This window comes from Erythrolamprus reginae, chromosome 2 (assembly GCF_031021105.1).
Source record: "Erythrolamprus reginae isolate rEryReg1 chromosome 2, rEryReg1.hap1, whole genome shotgun sequence".
NCBI lineage: Eukaryota > Metazoa > Chordata > Lepidosauria > Squamata > Dipsadidae > Erythrolamprus > Erythrolamprus reginae.
Genome location: NC_091951.1, coordinates 148,777,787 through 148,804,756, shown reverse-complemented (window position 1 = coordinate 148,804,756; position 26,970 = coordinate 148,777,787). Strand labels below are relative to the sequence as shown.

At 38.7% G+C, this 26,970-nt stretch overlaps 2 protein-coding genes across 3 annotated transcripts in view; one reads left to right on the top strand and one right to left on the bottom strand.

The window, feature by feature from the left end:
* Positions 1-866: 866 nt before the first annotated feature.
* JMJD6 (jumonji domain containing 6, arginine demethylase and lysine hydroxylase) lies at positions 867-19,219 on the bottom strand. The gene is made up of 7 exons (XM_070739814.1): positions 18,919-19,219; positions 14,019-14,407; positions 12,062-12,348; positions 9,890-10,025; positions 8,210-8,348; positions 4,539-4,666; positions 867-2,914 (listed from the first exon to the last, which is right to left on the bottom strand). The coding sequence occupies exons 1-7, from the start codon at positions 19,045-19,047 to the stop codon at positions 2,878-2,880; spliced, it is 1,245 nt and encodes a 414-aa protein (XP_070595915.1). The 5' UTR covers positions 19,048-19,219; the 3' UTR covers positions 867-2,877.
* A 163-nt stretch (positions 19,220-19,382) lies between these two features.
* The window catches only part of METTL23 (methyltransferase 23, arginine), an 8,173-nt gene continuing 585 nt past the window's right edge, over positions 19,383-26,970 (top strand). The window contains exons 1-4 of one of the 2 annotated variants that reach the window (XM_070739808.1): positions 19,383-19,467; positions 20,288-20,495; positions 23,927-24,031; positions 26,259-26,496. In XM_070739808.1, the coding sequence (XP_070595909.1) occupies positions 20,385-20,495; positions 23,927-24,031; positions 26,259-26,496 (454 nt within the window). In that variant the 5' untranslated portion in view covers positions 19,383-19,467; positions 20,288-20,384. Of the gene's footprint in view, positions 19,468-20,287; positions 20,496-23,926; positions 24,032-26,242; positions 26,497-26,970 lie in introns of those variants that run through there. The other variant, XM_070739809.1, reaches the window with a different exon arrangement.

Below are 26,970 nucleotides of genomic sequence, written 5' to 3'. Positions count from 1 at the left end.
GGTCAAATGCTCCCGGTTTGCTCATGCCTGTTGCTTGTTGGAGATCCGGTCACGAAGGCAGTGTGAGGTTCCACCCACCCGCCACCATTTGGGTTCTTTTACCCTCTGCGCATGCACAGAACACTTTATGAATGCACAGAGGCTAAAATAAGCCTACGTGACTGGCTCTCCGATGACTGACAGCCACAAGCAAACTGGGAGCATTTCACTCCTGTACCTTATCCAGTATTTCAGTTTCTTAAAGTTTTGACTACTTATCACATAGAGAATTGAATGAAATTTAAATCAAAATGTTAAATAATAGAAAATAAAACTTTTATTTTTTTTAAAAATCACCAAAGTGCCAAAAAAAAATAGGTCTTGGTCAAATGTGAATTAAGATGTAGTATATGGAAAAACCTAGCGTAAATTGACTCAATATAATGAAGTAATTGCTCAGAACATTTTCTCTGGTATTTTCTCTAGTAAATGGTGACTAAAGTGAAATTAATAACCAACTAGACTAAAGAGAAAATAAAGTGGAATTAATAACCAACTAGAAATTAACTGTGTAATGAGAATTATTTTTTTAAATACCAGGACCAAGTTATTAGACATGTAGTTTCTTCAAAACATGTATCTTCCTGTGATCCATAAAAATAATTTACCCAAGCCCATCTTAATGTTTAGCCTAAATATATTCTTTTTAGAAGACCTTCTTATAAGTTGGTAAACTGACTTTAGCTTAATAGGAGAAAAATATAGGAGAAAAAACACAGCTAAACCAAATAATTACTAGATAAAACTATAATTGTTAGTACTGGAGGCAAATCCTAATTCAAGTCTCATGTAAAAGTATGCCCAATTTTACAAATAAAATTTAATTCTTTTTTTAAAGGAATAACCAAGTTTATTTATCAATTTGGGAATCTGAAATATAAAATGTAACACCAGAAGCAAACAGTGGTTATAAACAAACCATCATTATTAAAAAGATTTAAAAACTTATGTCATTCCACTACTGTCTATGGCTACAATTGCTAAGAATGCCATTATTAGTAACTTTTCATGCAAATTGAACAAAAAAGTTTCATGTTTATTTCTTTGTTTTGAAAAAATCAGATTCCATTATGTAGGAAATGCCACAAATGGAGGGTTATTTTTTTAATCAGTCAAAACAATGCTTATTTCTTTCTTTCAGATTAACTTCCTGATTAAAACCAAAATAAGAAACTATGAATAGATTTATCTGATTCCTTGTGTCACAAATACACCAGATTTCTAGTTAAAGAAAGAGTTCCTGCCTGTCTATGTGCAAAGAACCTGCAACTTGAACTCAATGGATCTTAAAACCCAAGCCATAGTTCATTGTATCAAGGTCCAGTCAAACAATGTTAAACTGTTTTCAGAAACATAATGGGCTGTTCCAGAACATCTTCTCTAAAAAGTAAAATTTCATTTGCAGAGAGAAATTACATTTTAAAATGAGGTTCCTACTAGAGGAGAGATAGAGAATGAAGCCATTTTTGAAATTCAGTACACTACTCCTTACTAGCATTTGGAACATTTCTTCATAAGGAACATTCAACTAAAATTGCCATGTCTCCCACATCCTAACTCTGGGCAGGAGTCAGTCAGTCATGCACAAGTTGATTTCACATTCCACCATCCACTAAATATAGATTTTCTTAGGCATCTTCAGTTATGTAGAATAGAATTAAATAACCTGCACCCCATACCTTGTACGGAAATATTCTAAACAATATTGCATTGTCAAGGGTTATCAGTGTACAGAATATTTAAAGTCAGTTAGTCAGTGTACAGAATATTTTCATTTTTCTGTATCTAATCTTTTCAACTTGAAATGGAATTACCTTCATAAATGGAGATATAAGCACACCTCAGAACAGAATACTAGTCTCTGTTACCAACAAAAGTGCCATTGAAACAGCAGCACATTCTGAAATAATCCAGCTGTCATGACAGACATACAACCACATTATTCAGGACAGAATACACACACCTCAAATATCTACAACACTAGAACAGTAGATAACAGTAGAAAGTTTGTAGGCTCCCAAAAAGCAGTTACTCATTAAATAGATATTTTATTTAAATTTATTCAGACTCTACCCACTCCTTTTAGGAAAAAAAAAATCCTTCTACCTTCATGTTTCCAGAAATTCCCACAGGGAGAAATAAATGAGGCAGCTAGTTTCTCCCATCTCAATTTGTTTCTGGGTTGTATTTCCAAAGTGACTGCAAGTATCTGCAGTTTTTTAAAATATTAAAATAGAAATGAAGCAATGATGATGAACTGCTGGTTCAAACAATATTTTTGTAAGAGTCTCATTATTAGTCCATGGTTTGATTGATGTTACTGACATATTCAGAATTATAAAAGGTGCTTTTACATGTAATAATTTACACAATAGGAGAATCATCTCGGTTCACTTGTGCTATAATGAAAGATCTGCTCGCCAACTGCAGAATAACAGTTGTATGTCTGACCCCCAGTTGTTAATGCACTAGAATTCATCTTGTAAACATATGACAATATTGGAGCAAGGTTTGCTTTAAAAGACAGTTTTGTTCGTAGAAATGTGCCATTTTCTTTGCTGACTGTATAGTGCTGGAAATGACTTCATAGACATCAACACTGCCTTCTGTTTATTACCGTTGTTTGGCAGAAACTGGAAAAAAAGTTTGAACACAGCAAATTTGAGTGTTATCCTTTAGTTAGCAAGACTTTGATAACAGGGAAGAGAAATTAAAAGTTTAGATTTAAAAATAAAAATGGAGTGGGGAAGTCTTCAAAAAGCTTCAAGTATACAGCTGGTGGGAGGAACAGAAGACATCTGGGTGGTCGCAACTATCTGCAGCAGGTCTTGTTATCTTTCATGGATGAGCACGACTTCCACAAGATTCCCTAATTCTGCAAATATGAATGAATGAATGAATGAATGAATGTCATGGCAAGTTTCTTGTAACAAGCAAGTAACAATACAGTTTTTTCTTGGAAAACTATGCATCTTAGATTTCTTGTAAGTAATCCCATTTTCTTCCACATTAAAGGAATCTCTTTCACTGTGACAACAAATGAAATCAGAAGGAACTAGAGAAAGAGCCTTTGATATTTGGTGAGAATTTAAATACAAAAAATTAAGAGGGAGATACAAAAAATCTGCGGAGAGGGGCGGCATACAAATCCAATTAATAATAATAATAATAATAATAATTATTATTATTATTATTATTATTATTATTTTTATCCTGAGATTTTGCCCAGACAAATATAGGTAAAGATAAATGTTCCCCCGCACATGCATGCCAGTCATTTCCAGCTCTAGCGGGCAGTGCTCATCTCCATTTCTAAGTCAAAGAGCCAGCACTGTCCGAAGACATCTCTGTGGTCATGTGGCCAGCATGACTAAATGCCGAAGATTCACAGAGCCCTATTTTTCTACTTGCATTTTTATGTGCTTTCGAACTGCTAGGTTGGCAGAAGCTGGGGAAAATAACAGGCACTCACTCCGTTCTGCGGTGCTAGGGATTTGAACTGCTGAACAACAAGCTCAGCATCTTAACCACTGAGCCACCTTGCCACAGAAATATAAGGCCTGTATAAACTCATGGTTTTCTCTTAAGCAAAAGCTGATGTGCCTAGAATTCATTAACTATATTTTATTTATTTGATTTCCATTTCTATTTTATTTATAAAGAATGATCTAAAAAAAAAGAGACGGTGCTACTTTTTTATGTGACCTTGTCAGCTGCTTTTAGTCACTTAGTAGCTCAACCATAATCCCCCAGCCATATCAACATATACAATTTTAAAAAGGAAGATCTAATATAAATAATCATCTTGGATAGAATATACACTAGTCAAAAAAATAAAGGGAACAGTTAAACCACACAATATAACTCCAAGTAAATCAAACTTCTGTGAAATCAAACTGTCCACTTGGGAAGCAACACTGATTGACAGTCAATTTCACATGCTGTTGTGCACGTTCAACTTTGTACAGAACAAAGTATTCAGTGAGAATATTTTATTCATTCAGATCTAGGCTGTGTTATTTGAGTGTTCCCTTTATTTTTTCTGAGCAGTATAGTTACCATGAAAGTATTTAAGGCAACAGCACTATAGGGAATTAACTATACAAGACATTCCATTATATCATTGAACACTAAATTCTTATTCCTCCATTGCTAATTGTAGCATTTTAAAGTATTTTACAAGTGTAACATTTGATCCAATATATCAACAGCAGCATTTTCAGTTGTGTGCATTCTGTTTATGGAGAATATAAGCAGAGAGAATAGTTCGACAAAAGACTTTGAATTAATGAGTGAAGAAAAATCTTCCTCGGGACTTTTGATAAATAGAAAAAAATCAGTTTAGAGCATTAGAAATGGGATATCTGGTTACATATAATGGGATAAGCTTTATATATATATTCCTGATTATTCTCTGACTGCAATCTAGTTTAGTTCACAGCTATAGATATTATTACCTATTGTCATGGCTGGCAAGTGTAAGTATTTTGATTTGATACCTGGAGGAGCTGCGCTCTTTGCTCACACAGTCATCATGAGAGGTAGTATCACCATTTCCCATCATGCTGCATGTTCTCCGCTTTTTTCTTCGATGCACCATTCCTTCGGTTTCAGAGCTAGAATCGCACTAAACAAGAAATAACAATTTAAATAAATTCAAAACTGCAATTTTATAAATCTTCATCAGAAAGATGAAGAAAGAAAGCCATGGCATTTGAGGAACAACATCCAGTACAACTAGTCTTCACTTAACAGTCCATAATTGGGATTAGCAACCATCACTGAAGGGTCATGCAACTGTTCCACTTAGTAGCCCCAGCTGTGGTTATCCAATGAATCCCCTAATCCAGTGATGGCGAACCTATGGCACGGGTGGCACGTGGAGCCATATCTGCTGGCATGCAAACTGTTGCCCTAGCTCAGCTTCAACATGTATGTGTGTGCCAGCAAGGTGATTCTTGGCTCACACAGAGGCTCTGGGAGGGGACGTTTGGCTTCCTGGCGGGATGGGGGGGGCATTTTTACCCTCCCCCGGCTCTAAGGAAGCCTTTGGAGCCTGGAGAGGGCGAAAGCTGAGCCTACTGGGCCCACCAGAAGTTGGGAAACAGGCCATTTCCAGCCTCCAGTGGGCCTTCGGGAGGAGGGGGGGAGGGAAGCTGTTTTCACTCTCCCCAGACATTAAATTATGGGTGTGGGCACTCGCACACTCTTTCAGCACCCGAGGGAAAAAAGGTTCGCCATCACTGCCCTAATCATTAAGTGAGGACTCATCAAATCCAAGCCATTCTTGGGAAAAGGTATGGGATTGCCTCCGCTTAAATTACCGCCATCCACCTACCTCCCCCCTCTATTTGTCTACCCAGCTGTCACAAACCTTGCATGCCCCACTGCATGCTGCTCCTCTACAAGAGCAGAGGTTCTGTCAAAGGCTTTGGAGCAAAAGAAGGTCCAGCAGCAGTGGCACATGGTATGATGATGAGTAGAATCAGGTGGTGGCAATAAGTTGGCAGTCATTCAAAAGGCAGTTATGGGTGAGGTTGCAATGGCCAGAATTTTAAGGACTAGTTGGGGGTTTTTTGGTTCAGCACCACTGTAGCTTTGAATGGTTACTGAACGAATGGATGTTAATGAATTTTTATTTACAAGAATAAATACAGTAAATACAATGACAATACAAGTGACAATACAAAAATGTAGAAAGAAAAGAAAAAAACCCCCAAAAGAATCACAAAAAAGAAGCAAGGACTATTTTTATGTGTTAGCCCCATCCAGAAACAAAACAGATGTATAATCAGTAGCTTTTTCTTGATAGGGTTTAGTTTGAGCCCGTTCTCTTCCATCCAAAATCACACAAAACTCCAGTCAGTGATAGGACTTCAAGAGTGTCTCTGACCTGAGCTATGTGCTATTCTCTCCTTTGCAACCACAATCAATTTGAACTACAAAGGAAACATCAGAATTACTGCAAAACAGTGCCTCCAGGCCCCATACCCCATCTAGAAGAGCACCATGGTAATTTATACTGAAGGCTGATAAAAGGTCCAAAAGGACCAGAACAAACACGTCCAGGTACTGATGTAATTCATTCATTAGAGCAGTGTTTTTCAACCAGTGTGCCGCGAGACATGGTCAGGTGTGCCGCGAGAAAGGAAGCTCAGCTTCCGGTCTCGCAACTTTTTGCTGAGGGTGCAAAGAGCAAAATGTTGCGAGACCGGAAGCTGAGCTTCCTTCTTTGTGCCTTCCAAATTTTTCTGGCAGCTGCAGCGCCCCGCCTGGCTGGAGCTTCCCTGGCGGTGGTGACAGGTGAGCTTTGGGGCCCGGCGGGAGGGTGCCAGCAGTGGGAGCAGGAGGGTGCCAGCAGCAGTGGCACTGGGCAGTAGCTGCAGGGCAGCGGCTGGACGTGTTGCTAGATGCCGTACATGCTGGCGCTGCGCTGGGCATGAGCGCGGGGCTGGCACTGGCCCGCTGGCTGGGCTGGGACAGAGGTGCCAGCCCCGCGCCCATGCCCAGCGCAGCATGTACGGCGTCCAGCAACACGTCCAGTCGCCGCTGTCAGTGCTTCTGCCCTGTGCCACTGTTGCCGGCATGGTGTACGAGAGAGCGAGAGAGAGAGAGAGCAAGAGATAGAGAGACACACACAGAGAGAGAAAGTGAGAGGGGGGAGAGAGAAAGAGAGAGAAAGCAAGCAAGAGAGAGAGAAAAATTGAGTGAGAGAGAAAGCAAGACAGAGAAAGAGAGAGAGAAAGAAAGCAAGAGAGAGGAAAAGAGTGAGTGAGAAAGAAAACAAGAAAGAGAGAGAGAGAGAAAGAAAGCAAGAGAGAGATAAAGCAAGAGAGAGAAAGAGAGAAAAAGCAAGAGTGAGTGAGAGCGAGAAAGAAAGCAAAGGAGAGCGAAAGAGAGGTAAAAAAGCAAGAGAGTGAGAAAACAAGAGTGTGTGTGTGAGAGAAAGAAAGCAAGAGAGAGAGAGAGAGAGAGAGAGAAATGAGAGCAAAAAAGGGGAGATAAAAAGAGAAATTAGAAAATGATTTTGGTTGGTGGTGTGCCCCAGGATTTTGTAAATGTAAAAAATGTGCTGCGGCTCAAAAAAGGTTGAAAATCACTGCATTAGAGTAACCAACACCAACTGTATCCATTGCCAAGGTGTGAACTCTGATACCAAATCTAGATAACCCATTTTTTCTACAGGGCTCTGTAGTTGATCCCAAACAAGTGCCTCAAAACAGGCGATAATTATCTAAGACCTCTAGATCCAGAGAAGACAAATACTTCCTTATAGGCTGCAAAGAGCTGTTCACAATTTCCCAGGTTCATAGAATATCCCACTCTCCCTCACTACATAAAGAGCCAGGATAGGCAAGGCCACAATGGTGCAGAAGAACCCTACTCACTTTGTTGGAAGCAATAGGATAAAAAGAAACCCAGGTAAACTGCCAAGATAGTCCAGATTACAGGGAATTTGAAGCAACTATGCTACAAAGTGCATGCAAACTAGACACAAGAAATGTTAGAATGGCCTTTACCCAAAAGGGAGTTGGACATCCAGAAAAGGGTTGTTAAATGATAACCAGCAATCCAGTAAGAGAGAAGACATAAATATATTATGCCTCTCCATAACCAAGTTGTAGATGTCTTCTTATAGACCTCTTATGGCCTTAACTGGTACCAATTTAAGACGAACTGCCTCAATTTAGTTCCCAGGCAGAAGCAGCCAAAATAGAAGGCTCACCAACATGCCGTAAGCCTTTCCCCCTCAACATTAAGCTTAAGACTCAATCATTCTTTTGTGTCTACCAACTGAGGAAAGGGAGGAGATAAAATACCCTAATTTGAGGAGGTCATAACAGAAGTATGAATGCCATTCATACACACGCAGTTTGTCTCTAAAATTTTTCTTTTGAATAAGTTAATTGGTATAAATGGCAGAAGCAGAGTTTGCAACTTCATATGAAATGGACAACATAGCTCTTTCAAGGTACTGTCCTCCAGTACCACGTGGGACAGGCAGATTCAATTAATGATGTCATTGATTTTGGTTAAGAATGTTACTTCCCTACTTTTATGGAATGTTTTGGGGCTTTCTTTGTCTTTTATGTATAGCTATAGCTTGGGTTAAGTAGCAGGTGTCGCTTAGTTCTTATGTAGGTGTAATCTGCAGCAGCCAAGTCCTTACCTCCGAATCAGAATCTGAAGAACTGGAGCTGGAAGAACTAGATGAATCACTAGAACTGTCTGAAGCAATGCCTGTTGATTCTTGTAAGTCAACAGAATCAGCTAGCACAGCTAGTTCAGGATGTTCCTGCTTGAGGACCCTTGGGGTGTATAAATAAAGAGGATAAAAGCATTATGTTTTATAGAGATGAAAGCATACACAACACATCCTACTCTTTATTCCATAGGCTACTCAGAACATTTTTACAGCATAACACAATATAACAAGAATATGCCCTGCTCTTCTCCTCAAGCAATACTGTACATTAAAAAGTGGTGACTTGGTAAAAGCTAACAAACTGGGTCATCACATCTTAGTTACCAAAGAAAAGAAGAAACAGTTGTCTCAAAAATGTTTGTTTGGCAAGATTATCATCCATCTCAGGGCAGTTTTGCTTGTGACTTTGCCAAGGCTTCTTACCAGAACTTCTGCCTAACAGGGGCTCCATAATGGATGGCAGCTTACTCTGTTCTCTCAAAATTCAGCTTTTACCGCCCATTTTATTAATTTAGGAAGCAAAATATTTCACTGTCCGTCTCCCCTATCGTCCTCATTTCACTTCATTTTTAAAGATTTCCCTTAAGAATTTAACTTACATTAAACCCACGCACACAGGAATTGGCATTTGCACACAACATATGGAATATCAAACTACTCCAGCTATAAAATATTATGTATCTCTATTAGCTAAGTGAAATCAGTAGTGGGATGTACAAATTCTCTGTTCCTAAAACATGACCCAAATTAATCCTCCGAGTCTGCGGAGAGGGGTGGCATACAAATCTAATAAATTATTATTATAATTATATTTATTATAATAATAATAATTATTATTATATTATTATTATTATTATTATTATTATTATTATTATTATTATTATCCTACAACAAAACAGACTATTAATATTATTCTTAAAAGTATGAAATTGCTTACCAAAAATATAACAAGAGAGGACTATTGCTTGCATGGACCTACTGGATCTGAGCCGCCCCTAGTTTTCGGAGAGGGGCGGCATACAAATCTAATAAATTATTATTATTATTATTATTATTATTATTATTATTAATAATAATAATAATAATAATAATAATAATAATTCCCAAAGACTAGTTGACACATTGTTATGGCATTGTAATACCTAAAACTTTGGTTTGATCCAGCAATGCTTGGTACGATACCACGGACTATTCCTCAGTGAAAGTTTAGAATTCCTGGAGTTATTTGGGATGCATATACATCCACAGTAAAGTTAGGAAGCTGCACCTTTAATTTTATTTATTTAATTAAAACATTAAAATAACCTTAATCAGTAATCACTTTAATATTACTTTTGTCTTTAATAACTGAGGGATCAAACATTCCCAGCCTTAAAACTATAACTTTTAAATATATAGTTGAGTCACCTTAATGAATCTTGAAATCCAGAAGCCTAATTCTTCTTCTGGACTCCATGGACCATGTTGCTATTACAAGCCAGACTGTCCAGAAAGTCTTTCCAAAATGCAAAAAACTTAATTAGATTTACATTTCACATATTACATTAAGCATTATTCCAGGTGTATGCATTGCCCTAGGAAGCAACGGCTGGCTTATCCAACCCGCACCTGGGAAATCATTGAAATAACATTGACATCTCTCACCTGTACCATTTTCTAGATAACTTCGGTCTTCCCCTTACTGTCTTGTGCCACACCACAGGGAAGTTTGTACAGCTGGCAAAATTCTGAGTGACAGCAATAGTCGTGTCAAGATTGAGAACAACATGCCACCAGCCACCTACAAATGCAACACTGTAGAAGCTTATGATCATCAACAGAAGAAAATATGTAAATCATTGTTTTAACTGCATCTTTACAATCAATAAGTAGCTTCTTTGTTCTACATGTTTTCTTTGTAATACATCCCAAAGGTTTGATCATCAATAGCAATGAATTCTGTCTTAAATTTCCAATAGAAGTTCTCCTTTTAGTTTTCCATATACTGTACAGAATGTAGAATTGGGCAAGAGTGGAAGGGAGGGGGGGAGGGGGAATCCTTTTTTTTTCCCTTTGCAAAAGCTGTCAAATTTGTATTCCTTTTAGGTAAAATTCCAGTAGACTCAAGCTGAAATTATCTGCATAGAAAGGGGACTGTATGATACAACCTGTTTATCAGGTGACTGAATTCTCTAGTCTAGACATTGAGACTTGGGAATTGAGACCAGGGAATATGTATAAACCTAGGTAAATATAATATAGGATTTTAGGTCCAGGAAGCAGGTCATAGACAAGAAACAGCAGATGAGAAAAATTGGTTGACATATCAGAAAATTATTGGAAAATCAAGGGGAATGAAAAAAGATTCTGATATAACTAAAGAGAGGTTAAAATATAATCATACTTGTAACAAAGATAAAGAATACCAGAAGCCACCTTTTGTCTCTTTTTTTCTATTTTTCATTTTTTTCCCCTTGGACCTTTTGTCTCTCTTTTTCTTGTTCCCTGATTGATATTAGTTTGCATAAATTTTTATCTTCATTTTTTAAAGTTTCAATAAAAATTATATACAAATGATTTTTCTAGACAGGAATTAAAATATTCAATAGAGTATGCCACACTTCCGTATGATGAAATTGGTTAAAATCATATATCACTAAATTTCCTAGCTTTTAATTATTTTTAACAGATAATGTCAGTGAAGATTTGGTGTTGGAATACTCAAGTTTAAAGGTGGAATATTTCTGAGTAGGCAACAGAATTTCATTTTTAATGTGGGCCAGTGTGCTCATAGTAATAAAAAAGACAATAAAAGTTCTTAATTTGTTAAAGCACTATTAAAAATTTTTTTAAAAATAAGCAAGCAGCTAACATAGACTGAAATCTATGTGTGCAAAGAAAATGTTCATTTTAGGATGTCTTCTAACATCCTAAAATGAACATCTTCTTTGCACATGTAGCTGTATTAATGCATTGAAGTAACTGATTTTAAGAAGTTATTTAAGAAAGACCATCCTGTCAATCCTCCAATTGCACTAATTAAGGTGCCTGTCACCCAGAAGACATTGTTCATTAATTTATTCACTATGACTTCCATAGCATTCTAATTTTTTAGAGCATCCCTATTTCAATTTCACTTCCTATTAGGCTTATTTATCTATCCACGTATAATGTTTCCTTTATCTTAATTATACTATTGAATATATAAAGAGAACCTTTGCAGATTTTCTAGAAATTTGATTTTAAGGAATGGCAGCTGTGTTCAAAGGTTTAAGGATCTTCATAAAAGGATTGTCTAATTAGGGTATATTCTTCGACAGGAGAGGTAGACAATCTTTTAGAGAAGGAACTTTAAGGTCTACAATAAGCAGTGGTTAATATATAGCTTGCCTTCTAAGACAATGATGCTCCTAAGCTTATGGTCTTCCAAAGACTAATGAAATCCTGATTTCTGCTGTATTATGATACAATATTGTATGACCTTGTTGGAGATATAGTAACAAAATATATAAAAATGCAAAACAATTACAGACCCAGTTCTCCAGGATACCTTGGTTAGTAAATCTATGAAAAGGGGTGGGGTGGGGTGTTTTTCCACACGACACATTCATAAACCTACATTTGCCATTACCCCCCTATTTTTGTTTTGTGAGTATTAGGATTTTTATCCTTTTCCCCTCTAAAACATAATTTGGAACTTTGACATTATCAAAATGCAATGACGAGAATGAAGGAGGCAGTGGAGCACCCTTCCCCGCCTGCAAAGGACCACAGGTTGACCATCCCTACTGTAGAATAAAATACATCTTCAACGCAGAGTTTAATGAATATGCATACCTGGCACAAACACAGTCTCTCCAGGTTTTTGTACTATTTCCAAAGGTTTGAACTCGGAAGGCCATGTGGGAAGTTGCGTTCGGGGATATATTACTCTGAACCAAGTGATGGCTTCATCTTGCTGATTGCCTCCTTCTTCACGGGTCACTTTGATCAGTTCTCTGGGAGTGCTGGTAGGGAAGAGACACCAGCGCTTATGTCCATGCACTAAGGCATTCCACGCACTGGTTCCCAGAGGGTCAATGTGAATACCTGTTCCTGAACGGGGTGGGCCCATCACAAACCACCTGCAATATTAGAAAACTTAACTTATTTTCCTTGTCAACATTTTCCCAAAAATAAATATTTCCTTTCTTTTTCTAAAGCTGACCTAAATATTTTGTTCCATTTCCATATTTTGTTTTATAGTGTAAAAGTTTTCAGGAAGATTATTTCCATATTTCTGAATAAAAAAGTAGATTTCTAACTTTGTAATCCCTTTCCTAATGGAAAATAAAATATCATTTAAAGACAGCTACATAGGTCTGGGCAGTTTTATTTTACAAAATGTGAATCCTGACCATGCAAGGAACGGCTCTCAGAATGTCCCATGAACATTCCACTCTATGAAGAAAAGATTTCAAAATCCAGCTATTTTTAATGTAGGAGAACAAAAAAAAGAAAAGAATGCAAATCATCTTTACTAAAAAGAACAATGTCAAGAATGGATAGAAAATATTGTCCTCTATTCTTTTTTTAACATTTCAACAGCTAACACAAGCATCCAAAGTATGCCCTAGCAGTTATCTCAAAAGCAAAGATGAATAAAATGTTTTATTTTCCCAATGATAGTAGAACCCAACTATGGACATGGTTGTTTAACTCTAAACAATCTAATCCAGAACGGTTAAACAGCATCTAAACAGTAGCACAACCATTATCAATCCAGTGCTATTCATGTATTCAAACTGTATTTCCCAGAATCTGTACCCAGTATTGCTTTTTGACCCATTCAGAGAGTGCTTTATTGCTAAGAACAGTATTAGTAAGAAAAATGAAAAGACCACTGAATGCAAAAGTTCATTTTTCTAAAAACCCTTAAGATCTTTAAAAAATGTATCTGAGTTTTAAGTGGTTTATGAGTTAATAACTTAAATGTTAATAACCTATTTGGAAAGCCATTATGTTTTACTGTGTACATCAAATAGTCTAAACCAGTGATTTTCAACCTTTTTTGAGCCGCGGCACATTTTTTACATTTACAAAACCATGGGGCACATTGAGTGGGGAGGGTGGGCAGTTAAAAAAAGTTTGGACAAAAAAATTCTCTCTCTCTCTTCCTCCCTTTCGCTCTAATTCTCTCCCTCCCTTTTTCTCTCCCTTCCTCTTTTTCTCTCTCTCTCCATCCCTCTTTCTTGCTCTTCCTTCCTCTCTTTTTTGCTGTCTTTCTCTCTCCCTCCCTCCCTCTATGTCTTTCTCTCTCCTACCTTCCCTTCCTCTCTTTCTCTCTCTCTCTTTCTTTCTCTTTCTTTCTCTCTCTTGCTCTCTCTCTTGCTTTCTTTCTCTCTCTTGTTCTCTTTCTCTCTCTCTCTTGCTTTCTTTTTTTCTCTCTCTCTCATTCTCTTTCTTTTTCTTTCTCTTGCTTTCTCTCATTCTCTTGCTTGCTTTCTCTCTCTCTTTCTTTCTCTCTCTCTTTCTCTTTCCTGCTTGCTTTTTCTCTCTTGCTTTCTTTCTCTCTTTCTCTCTCTTGCTTTCTTTCTCTCTCTCTTGTTTTCTTTTTCTCTCTGAGCTTCGCGGAACACTTGACCATGTCTCACGGCACACTAGTGTGCCGCGGCACACTGGTTGAAAAACACTGGTCTAAACAACCCTCTTAGTTTTAGTGTGCCTGGTCTGAACGTGCAGGACAAATGAGAACAATGGACATTCACTGATCTATAAGTCAGACTTTTGGCACTCGAGGTTAGCTAGTTTATACCTGTAAGGCGGCCTTCTCTTCTCTCCTGCATATTGGAACAAATCGTCAGTGAAGAATTTGGGTACCCTGTAGTCCTCCAAAAGTTTTTTGCGCTTTGGATGTTCCCCATAACTGCTGTCAAATATATAGAGAGGACTATCATCTCGTGTAGTCTCCATGTATTCAATGTAATACTTCATCTTCATTTTCACAGAATAACCATCGTTGTCCTCCCCACATTTGAATTTCTGGTTCCTGTATTTGCGCTTTAGACGTTCCAGAGTCCACTTCTCTTGGGCTGACCACCCTGCCTCAGCATTTAACAGGACAACAGGCTTATAAGGTTTCTCATATCTTTCAATGAATTCTTCCACTGACAAATGGAGGGCATCTGCTCTTTCCACATTATCCTACAAGAATGAAGAACTACCTTTAAAACAAGAAGGTGCAAAGAATAAACCTATCCTATTATTTGAAGAACACCTTAGACAGGTTTTTGTAGTGCTTTGATCCCTGAGGCATGATCCAGAATTTACCTGCAGCTGTTTAAAGCAGCCTCACAAACCTGGAAAAGACTCATCTGCTTTAAAGAGATTAAGTGAGGTACTAAACTTGTGCGCATAATGCAAAGTATTACACAATTCCACCCTGAAAAATCTTCAGGTACAAGTAATGGACAAGAAGGAGAACAACAAAGAATATTTTACAATCTAATCTAAAAGCGTTTAAGAACCTTATAACAACTCTCATCCTCAGAAACATCAAATGGCATGGAGGTTTTCACAGATGCAGTAGATTTTGAAATATGTGTCTGTTACCAAAGTAGGAGATGAAAGTTTTATCTGGGAAAGCAACAGAGAAATAAGGAACAGTAGGGTATGAATTTGCCATTACAGGTAATCCTCAACTTATGACAACCAAGTCTGCAATTTTGATTGTAAGTTTTGATGGTCATTAAGTGGATCACCATGAGACTACAGTATATTAAAGTTCGTTGCAAAATCAAAACCAGAAGCACATACAGATGACTGATTCAGCTGGATTCAATAACGTCTTTATAAACATTATATATATGTCAAATGTTTTTTTAGCTGGAATTTTTTAAAATTAAGGGAGACTAGGATGGTCCCATTTCGGCCTTGTTCTGGCCTCATCAGCTAGCCACACCCTTCCTTACTGGGATTTGATCCAGTGGACTCTGCCTTGTAAGGCAGAGAATTAGCAGTTGAGCTATCAGATCAGATCCCTTCCAGCTCTGTACCAGGGAGGGGCAATAAATAAATAAATAAATAAATAAATAAATAAATAAATAAATAAATAAATAAATAAATATATAAATATATATATATATATATATATATATATATATATATATATACAATACCATTAGCAGATTATTTCTTCAAGTAAACACAAGCAGGAGTTAGTTTCATTTCAGCAGAGTAGAGGCGAAGAGTCCAGAATGGAGACTTGAGCCACTCCCAGTTTTAAACTTCTCAGTTTCAATTCTCTGCACAGACTCAGAAGTGGTTAGCTCCCATTGGCTGACTTAGTTGCTATACCTATTCATTGGCTAACCTTGTTAACATGGCTCTCCCAGTTCATGAATATCTTAACAGGCAACATCTGATTTTATGACCTTTTTATTGCAGCAGTCATAAAAAAAGTCTATTGTTCACTGTGGAGGGTCCCCCCCCCCCAGAAACTGGAAGTAAATGTTCCTCTAGCAAAAACATTGTAAATCCCAGTTTGTGACCACGTGATGTTGTAAATGCTAATAAATTTGGACCAAATACCCAAAACTTTGAATCCAGGTGATAAATAGCTTTTCTGGTTTCTGTTGTAACTTTGAGGGGCCATTAAGCAACTGGCTGTAAGTCAAGGCCTATATTTATTTCCAATCCTATTAAGGTTGCAAGACAAAAAATTTAAAACTAAAAGAAAATCTGTTTTTTAAAGCAAATAAAGTTTGAAGGAAAATCAAGATAGGGCCAATGGAAAAGAATGGCAGTCTTAACTGCAGTCTGAAAAACAAACTTCTCTGGTTGAGAATGAAGTTATACCTGAAACTAAAATGGATCCACATCCATATCCTTACCTTTATCTTCCATTATTTTATACTGATATATATCATTGGCAAGAAATTTACATACATCCTTAATAAGTTGAAATCCATTAAATGACCCTCTGTTAAGCTCAACTTGAATAAGATTTTACCAGCTTTATTTGTAGCATGCCACACTGTTGCCTATGGTAGATTCAGTTGCTGTTCCATTTAAAACTTGGACACAATTTAACTGAACAACTCAATTATTTCTTAATCTTATTTATAGCTACTAAGAACTACACCGCATATAATTAAAAAACCGTTTCATACTAGGTGAACAGGATTGGATTCCATGAAAAGAAAAAATACAAGCATTTATCTATCGTGCAGCATGCAGACTTCCTCTTAACTTTTAGGAGACAACAACTTCCTTGCTATTCTTACAATATTTACTTTTTATCATTCACCCTTTCTATATTTTGTTTAAAGTAATATCTACCTACACATATTCTTGTATGAAATCTGCTTTATGCCTTCTCAACGTATCATAAACACCTGAAAATAATTATCTGCTATGAACTTCTTTTCTTTTCCCCTTTATTGTCCCATTCATATTTGCCAATTAAAAAGTCATTTTTATTCAGAAAGAGTTTCCATGTATAGCAGAAATTACATCCAGCTGGATTCAAGGAGGCATCCTTTAAGCACCATCAGAATCAGAATAGAGTGGAAAGGGAACTTGGAGGTCTTCTAATCCAACCCCCTGATCAAGCAGGAGACCCTATCTCAGTGATGGCAAACCTTTTTTGATTCATGTGCCAAAAGGGGAAGGTAGGGTGTGTGTGGTGTCATACGAGTGCAGGCCCATACCCATTCCATTCTGCCCTGACATATGTGTGTGTGACCCCCCCCCCTTCCTGGCACACAATGGCACACCCATTTTTTGCTCTCCCTGAGCTTCAAAATTTTTCTAGGGGCCTGGGAGGGCAAAATGGCTCCCCTGGAGGTCTTTTGGAGGCTGGAAGCGCATTTGCCAACTTCTAGTTGAACTGGAGGGCCTTTCCAGGAGCCTGGGGAGGGTGAAAATGGTGTCACCCTATCCAGGCCAGAAATGGCCTTTCCCCCAACTTCTTCAAAATGGGAAATGGGCCACTTCTGGCCTCTGGAGGTCCTCTGGGGGTGGGAAAGGTTGTTTTCACCCTCCCCAACCTCCCCCCAAGGCTTTTGAGCAAAAAATGGGCTTTCCCCAACCCCTCGGGAGGCTGAAAAGAGGCTGTTTCCTGACTCCCAGTGGGCCCAGAAGGCCTGAAAATCAGCTGGCCTGAGCTCACGCCCCCACTGATATGGCTCCACATAACACTTATGACATGTGTGCCATAGGTTCGCCATCATGACCTATATCATTTCAAACTGGTGGCTGTCCAGTCACTTCTTTAAAACCTCCAGTGATGAAGCACCTACAACTTACGAAGGCAAACTGTTCCACTGGTTAATTGTCCTCACTGTTAGTAAGTTTCTTCTTCATTCCAGGTTGCTTCTTTCCTTGATCAGGTTCCATCCCGTTTCTTGTCTTGACTTGACTTCTGGTGCTTTAGAAAATAAATTGACCCACTCCTCTTTGTGGTCACACAATTACTCCCAGTTCCTTTCCCACCTCTTTGAATGGAAACCGCACCAAATACAACCCGCGAGAGAGGTTTTAGCCAACATGCTAAGGACCCTCCCTCACTTTCAAGATGTTGTTTTGTCCCCAAACTTTTCATCTTCAGGTCACCTACGTTGAACCTTCGGATTGTTTATTTACTGCCAAACATTCTATACTAAAAGATAACTTAACAATTGCTACTTTCACTAAGAGCTGGGTGGCGCAGTGGTTAAAGTGCAATGCTGCAGGCTACTTCAAATAGCTGTAGTACAGCAGTTCAAATCTCACCACCGGCTCAAGGTTGACTCAGCCTTCCATCCTTCTGAGGTGGATAAAATGAGGACCCAGATTGTTGGGGGCAATATGCTGATTCTGTAAACCGCATAGGGAAGACACCTTGAAGCGGTATATAAATCTAAATATACTGCTCAAAAAAAATAAAGGGAACACTCAAATAACAAATCCTAGATCTGAAGGAATAAAATATTCTCATTGAATACTTAGTTCTGTACAAAGTTGAACCTGCACAACAGCATGTGAAATTGAGTGTCAATCAGTGTTGCTTCCTAAGTGGACAGTTTGATTTCACAGAAGTTTGATTTATTTGGAGTTATATTGTGTGGTTTAAGTGTTCCCTTTATTTTTTCGAGCAGTGTACTATTGCTATTGCTAAGAGCAGGACGAATAACCATAGCAATAATAAAGGATAATAGCCCCATCTATCTCTCGGGGTCAATCCTCAACCCTAGAGCCAACACAATCCTCACACAGCCTGGGGGTGGGTTGGGTTAAAACCTCTCACCTCCCTCGTTGCCCAATCTGCCAAGCGCGGTGATGTCGGTAAAATCAGCCGAAGAAAGAGACCGTCTTCTATCTAACCAGCCTTGAGATCCCGGAGGAAGGGGTTACCAAATCTGACCAGCAAGCCGAGCCACCCCTCTCAGGATCCACCCCGGGAAGGGATCTGATCACCTCCTGCCCCAGTTAAGAGAACCTGTCCGGCTGCGGCTTTCCACTGTCGCCCTTTCCCCGCCGCAGCCTCCTATATTTCAGTGTTCCCCAACCTTGGCAACTTGAATATACAGTATCTGGACTTCAACTCCCAGAATTCCCCAGCCAGCGAATGCTGGATGGGGTATTCTGGGAGTTGAAATCCAGATATCTTCAAGTTGCCAAGGTTGGGGAACACTGGTATATTTAGACTCTTCTCCGAGCCCTCCAGGACTCACCTTGCAGCCCGCCGGGTTCAGCGAGAAGCTCTCGCAGTAGTTGTGGCGAGTCCAGTCCAGGGAGTCCTTCAGCTCGGGGCGCGCGCTCCGCTTCGCCTCGCGGATGCGCTTCTTGCTTTTGTGGTTCATGCTCCCCACGCGGCTCCTGCCTTCCCCGCCCGACTCTTCCGGCTACGGATTCCGAGACGGCACCCTCCCCGAACAACAGTGCCCCGTCGCTTCCAGAAATTTCAGCACCGCGTCGACTCGCGGCCTAGACGCCGCCCGCATCGTGGGCGTTCAACCTCCGCTTCCTCCCATTGGCTGGCGCCATCGGAGGAGGGGGTGGGGTCTCGAGGATGGGAACGCTCTCATTGGGTCTTTCGAGCGGCGGAAATAGAGGCGGGCCGGCGCCACAGTGGTGGAGAGGAAGCGCTTCGGCGCCATCTTGGGACGTCACGCCCCACCGAGAGGCGTCGCTGTTGTGCAGCGCGAAGGGCGGAGTGGGGGTGGTGGTGGTGGAGCGCACTTTTAGCGAGGCGCGGGATTAAGCGGGCGCTGATTTGCGAGGTGGGTGGGAGGGTGTTTTATAATCCAGGAAGACCGGTGAAAGGAGGAGTGGGGGGTGGGAATAAATATTGAAGTGGGGATCGGATTGTTGCAGTGACTGCACTTGGGTGGAAGCTGCCCATTGGGCACACGACTCTTTCAGGCGATGAGTTTTCCCTTCACTTTCCAAGAAACCTGGATGGTTTCGACCCGACGCATGTTTAGCTTCGTATTAAATCCTCCTCTGCTCCACGGGGTTTAATCCCAAACCCGTGTGCGTAAACAGCAGTTTGATTGCCATATTGGACTTCTATTTCTGATTAGCAGCCCACACTCAAGGACGGTGGTTTCAAGCTGCACAAGGGGAGCTCATTCATTGTACAATTTATTTTAATTGTCAAACATGTAGTTTGTATAAACATAAGTAAAAAGTAACGATAAAAGAGGACAATAGGATAGGACAGTAGGACAGGGACAATTTAGGACAGGGACAATTAATAGGACAATTTGATTCTAGATATCAGGCTGAATTTTTTTACTAAGGTTTTATGGCTCTAATGGGATTTTGATCCTTAAAAAGACTGTAGGATGGTCATGTTACATTAGGTGCACACCACAAGTGGCCACAATGGATTGCTGTGTAAAGGGTCCCAATCCTTCTGGAAACGCTGGAGTGATAGTATGAGAAATTAAGCTCTATTAGTATTTCTCCATGAGATCAATGTCTGTCTTCAGTGGGAGGGAAATAAAAACAGCCTGCCGACTTAGAGAGAGAAAACGGTAACTCTTAAGTACCATTCTTGTCGGCTGGGTTTTCATAATTTCCCATCCACCTTCATAGAAATGGACATGATTGGCTGCTCCGTCCGGAGGTGTGCTGGAGGAGCCTGACTGCGGATGGCGAATTGGGCCCTATCGATCCTTTTGCAAAACCCAGCATGTGCGACATAGCATCAAAGTTGACTGTGAAGGAATACCGGTTTGGAAATGATCAGGAAAAAGGAGATGGGGATGATCTGCCCCGGGAGTTGGTGGTGCTGATTCCTGAGGTACCATTTTTATGATTATGGTTTGTCACGCAGCCAGCCAATATGCCCATGGCATGATCCACCTATCAACCGTTCTTACTTGCTGAATGAGAATCAGGTTTCAACTTCAGGACCTTGGAAGATAATATACCTTTGCATTTCAAAGAAATTGCTCTTGACTAATTTTGAAATATCCCCCCCCCCCATGCTATACTGAAAATTGGTTTAAGATAATTTGATAGGCATTGTTTCTTTTGATTTTGATCCTACAACTTTTCTAAAGTGGGTCCATGTTCTGGTGAGGTTTTGGTTTTTCAAACTAGTTTGATGAAAAGCTTAAATTTAAATGGTTTATTTCTCCAAGTAAAATGGCAAATTTAAAAATTTAAGGACCATTATATTTCAAATACAAATCTGACAGCAAAAACAGTATGATACCCTACATGTTTCTTCAATGTAAAGCTTTTAGAATGCAATGAGGCATATTTTCAGGTTGCATATTTATTTATTATGTTACCAAAGTATTTCAAAATTACATTTGGTATGGTTAATTATACTGATCACCAGTGTTCCCTCTAATTTTTTTTGGGGGGGGGGCGGAAAAGTATAGTGTCTGAGCGGCAGGCCCTTTGGGACTGGGCGGCACAGAAATAATAAATAAATAAATAAATAAATACTGTGTGTCTATAACAGTGAGCTCATAATAGGGCAACTCTATCAATATCAAAATGCCACTTAAATAGTTGAGCTAGTTTCAAACTAGATTTTGATTTTCTTTCTCTCTTCCTTACTCCCATTCTTTTTCTTTCTCTTTTCCTTCCTCTCTTTTTTCTATTTGTTTCTCTCTCTTCCTCTCTCTCTCCTTCCCTCTCACTCTTTCCCTCTCGGCTTCTGGGCAGGTTTGGAAAACTCTGAGTTGATGATGATTTTTAAGTGAGCGATTGCTCACTGCTCAGCTTAGAGGGAACTATGCTGATCACTTCCCCACGTTTTATCACTAGTTAGTGATCTGATAAATCCTGATGTGATTTCAGAGTTTATTTTGATAGCCTTTATTTGTGAATTACTGATAAAAAAAAATCAATGAATGAAGAATGTTTTTATGTAAATGGATATGACACTTTCTTAGATTTAAGAATTTAAAAATTCCTGTCTTAATGCTCAAATTTATTTTTGTGTGCACAAGCATGTCTTATTTCAGTGACATGCCTAATTGAGTTAAATCTTCACATCATTTTGACATTTGACTTTTTTAACAAGATAGAAAATATGTGCCAGTTTGTGTGCAGGAAACAATGCATCTATGTTGCTCTCTTAAATGCTTTGTAATTTGATTTCCTGACTTTATGGATTAATCCTTGTATATAACAGATGTTTCTGTAATCATTGCTTTTTTTATTTTGAAATTAGCTGTAAGTACCAAGAGCAGGCTTATCTCAGTAAATACATTTAAACTCATTATGTTGACCACTGCAATATGCCAATTCCACAATTTGTATTTAAAACAGGCATTCCTGCAACTACATATGTTACTCTCCCTAAGCTAAATCAAATCTATCATAGTCATAATCTGAACTGGTATCTGTGTTTGTAATCCCTGAGTAAAATTAGGCAGAAAGATTTATTTGATTCTAAGTAGAAATGATTAAGTAGTGTAATTTTCTTTGCCAATTGATAGGCAACACACACACACACAAAACAGTAACTTTGCTATCCTTTCTGGGTGAACCTTCAACCAACCATTCACTAAGATTTGAAGGAGGAATTACATTTGCATTTTTTTCATAGGCTCACATGCTGGATTTGTTTTTATTTTGTTGTACTTACATATGTAGCTGCATAGTCATAACTGAGTCTGAAAAGATTAATTTCAAAATAAATCATCATCATTGGCATCCTTCAGTCTCAAAGGACTGTGGTACCATGCTCTGGAAAGAGTTCCTAAAACTCTGTATGCAAAGCTGGAGTATCCTTTCCAGAGCACCAGGCCTGGGCAAGTTAGTATGGAGGATAGACCGTTACCCAAGCAGCAGAGAAAAGCAGCACTTCTCCACGTCTCTGAAATACCTCCCAGAGACCAATAAGATTGCATAGGGTTGGCCGTCCCCCGGCCCCATCGACTATGCAATGCAGGTTGGCGGGGCCACGGGAAAGGGCCTTCTCTGTGGCCACCCTGGCTCTATGGAACCAACTCCCTGCTGTTGTCCATACTGCTCCCACCCTGCTGGCCTTCTGAAAGGCTACGAAGACCTGGATTTGCCGGCAGGCCTGGGGGTCATGAATTGTATATCTTTCATGGCCAAATTGTATTGAATGATATGTATGTTTTGATTGGATTGCTGAGTTGTGGGTTTCAACTGGAGTTATTGTTTTAATTTGTACTTGACTTCTTTTTATTGTTAACTCTACTTTTTTATATTGTAAGCCACCCTGAGTCCTTCGGGATTGGGCAGCATAGAAATCAAATAAATAAACAATCGATAATTAATTAATTAATTAATTAATTAATAAATAATCATCCAGTGGAATGGCAAAGCAAAGCAAATGGTTCCAGCTATGTTGCAAGAGATACCAGAAATTGGTTGTACAGTCACGAACTTCTTTCGGGACTCCGGCTTCAGATTTTGCCTCAAGGTTTGCTCCGGAAACTTTTTCCAATGATAGATCTAGCCAAAAGGTGATGGAGGTTTAGAGTCAGAGTTTCCATTCTCCTAGAAGATGGTTTTGCCACTTTATTTACCATTGGGGTGTAAGCCCTCTTCCATCTTCAAAACCATTGACCATTTTCTTCTGTAACCCTGGTGCTACCAGCAGGCCAACTGGACCAAGGTTTTTTAATGAGGTATTACTCCTCCAACACAGTGATATAACGGATGATGATCTTCCAAGTATCCATGTAAATTTGGACTTTACCCACAATCAGGATCAGAAATGGGTGGGAGGAAATCAGCCCACCTGCCTGTTGGTTGCAAAAGGCAGGATCAGGAATTGGGGTCAGGGAGGAAAGCAACCCAACTGCTTGTTGGTGGCAAAAGGTAGGATCAGCCATTGCAAAATGCATGTGTTCTAATGAATATTTTTTTCCAGATACTGTCTTCCCCCAAAATAAGACCCTGTCTTATATATTTTTGAACTGTGAAATAAGCACTTAGCCTTATTGCCATGCACTCAAAAGCCCGATTGGGCTTATTATCAGGGGATGTCTTATTTTGTGGGAAACAGGGTATCTAGTAGAAAATATACAGTATATTCATTATGCCAAATATATTATGGGTGGATTTCAGCTTTCTCCTTGACCTGTGACTTGTATGCAGTTCTAATGCGTTGTAGAACAGAATTAATAACAATATTTTATAAACTTAGACTAAGAAAACAGGAAAAAGTTATATCTAATTTAAATATCTTTAAAATTCTTTTAATGTTATCTTATTTTGCACTACAAACTTTTTTAGGTGCTTGATCCTCAGTATGGTATGTATGTTTGGCCTTGTGCGGTGGTTTTGGCCCAGTACATCTGGTTTCATAGACAACTTGTCTGTGGCAAAAGAATACTCGAGGTAACATGTCACATTATTTTCATTAAGATATCATGGGATTAGAAACTTAAACAGGAAATATGTAAATAATGTACGTCTTTAAGTCTGATGTTTCTGCTGCATATTGCTTTTTATGTTGTCTTTTTTGTTGTTTAAAAAAACCAAATAAAAATAATAATTAAAAAAAGAAAAAAAGTTCAGTTGGATTAGCGTGGAATAAGTATTGTATATCCATCCACAGATTTTTTTTGGGGTGGAGTGAGCAGAGATAAGGTTTTTAAATTAGATAAATAAAATGTGAATGGTGCAGATGAAAATTATATGTAATGATTATTCATCAATATTAATATTCTTGTATTTACGGCAAAATATACGATGCAATTTACTACCAGTAATCCTTGGTTAGCAACCACAAATGGGACTGGTATCATGGTCAATACGCAAAACATTCACTAAGTGAAACTGCACTTCTACTTTGTTTTACAGATCTATAAAATTCCTAATTGCAAGAACTGGTCACAAAGTTGTTATTGCTGTTGTAACAATGATTGCTGTATGAGACAGTGACTCAATGAGGACCACCTGCACTAGGAAATTGAATCAAATTTGTTATGAATTTGAACACTATTTTAAGCAAGCCAAAATTCTGGCCAAACACCAGATAATTTTTGTGTGTCTTACAAATACTGAGGAAATCTCATAGAATATATTTGTCATTCCTGGGTGTGCATATATAGGAAGTCAATTCACACAACTGGGACTAAAATTTCAGTCATTAAGCAAAGTGGTCATTAAGCAAGTCATTGCCTGACTGATTTTACAATTATTTTTACATCCATTGTTAAGCAATGGTTATGATAGTTTTTTTAATATTAGAATTTTTTATAGAATTGTTTTAAATGTACTATTAATTGGATTGTTTATTATTGTTTGTTTTTTGTATATGTTGTGAGCCGACCCGAGTCCCTGGAGAGGGGCGGCATACAAATCCAATTAAATCTTAAACAAATCACCCTGGTTAAGTGAATTATAGGGCCATTAAGCAAATATGGCTTCCTCCATTGATTTTGCTTGTCAGATCAGAAGTTGAAAAAGTGTGACTACAGGACATTGCAACTGTTACAGAGGCTGCACCCTTCATAAACGCAAGCCAGTTACTAACAGCCCAAAATGCTTGACTGTAGGGTGAGGCAGTCCTTGTTTCAACTCCTTTCCTTGGAGAGTGCTACAGGAAAATATATGCCAAAACTAGACCAGTGATGGCAAACCTTTTTTTCCTTAGGTGCCTAAAGCACATATGCATGTGCTATTGCACATGTACGAGTGCCCACACCCATTATTCAATGTCGGGATGGTGAAAATGCCCCCCCTGCCCTCCCCCCAGAGGCCCTCTGGAGGCCTGAAACAGCCCATTTCCCAAACTAGTGGGCCTGGTAGGCCCATTTTTCACCCTCCTCAAGCTCCAGAGGTAAAAATCCCCCCCCCCCCCCAGCCTGGAGGTGAGCTGAAAATCAGCTGGTTGGCATACACATTGGAGCTGAGCTAGGGTAACAGCTCACATGCCAGCAGAAATGACTGCGTGCCACCTGTGCCATAGGTTCGCCGTCATTGAACTAGACCCAGGACTATTTCCCCCCTCCTGCCATCACTCTTTACTCTTATTGATGTTATTATTATTCTATTACTTTGTATATAGATTGCTTATGTACGGGACACAAATTTCTTGAGTATCTAATCATACTTGGCCAAATGAAGTATTCAGTTCAATTAAACTGAACTGAACCAATTTTACCTCCGAAACAAATGGCTATTTGTGTGTAGGAGAAACAATATAGTATCCTATACACATACATACATATTTAGGACAGACCAAATATTTAAGTGGCTATTGATTAGTTATACATGGAATTTGGTGTCTATCTCAACCAGTTAATCCACTTTCTACATTCCTCTCTGGTCAGATACCATTCATGCTGATCCTAAATAGCTTGGATAAATTAATCTAGGTATCAAATATGAACTTGCATTTTCTATCCCCAAGTTTTTTCTTTTGAGTAAAGCAATTCAAAAACTTCATTATTCGTCAGCAGGTTATCAATTTTTTTGGTTTTTTACATTTTTTTAGAATATAAACCTTTTGATAAAAGTATAAAAAACTTTGTAGTCATTTCTTAGTTAACCAAGGGGAATTAATTTGAATATTCTATTAATGTATTTTGCATCACAAATTAGGGTTTATTCTGTTCAGATTGGAGCAGGTGTGAGCCTACCTGGAATAGTGGCAGCAAAATGTGGAGCGCAAGTAATATTATCAGATAATGCGGAATTCTCTGAGTGTTTGGGCAATTGCCGAAGAAGCTGTCAGATGAATCATCTCTCTGAGATATGTGTCATAGGACTTACCTGGGGTCATGTATCACCCTGTCTATTGACCTTAGACCCAGTTGACCTTATTTTGGGAGCTGATGTATTTTTTGAACCAGAAGGCAAGTTATCTATCTTCATATTCGTTTTTGGAACTATTCTAAGCATGTGAAAAATGGCAATGAAAATTCTTGTTTGTTTTAAACTCAAAATTCTTAAGTCCTTATTCCAACTGCTAAACTAATGGGGAAACAAATTGTTCAGTATTAAAGGATGTGCAATTCTCAATGTATTACAAATCTTTCTGTTTGGTTATAACTTCAATTATCTTTGTATTCAAGGATTTACAGCATGTGTCCTGTTACTACTGGTAAAATTTGACAAATGGGTTAATTCTAGGAAGCCAACTAGTGCACATACTTTCCTCCATTTACCCCACAATAGCACATCTGGCTTCAATCCCCCAATGAGAAGATGGATCTTCAGCTAATTATTTCAAATGCTTTAATTCAGCACTTTTATCATTACACCAAGCTAGTTTTCTAAAGCCATAGATGGAAAATGCCATTTTATCATATCTGACTTAAGATAGTAAA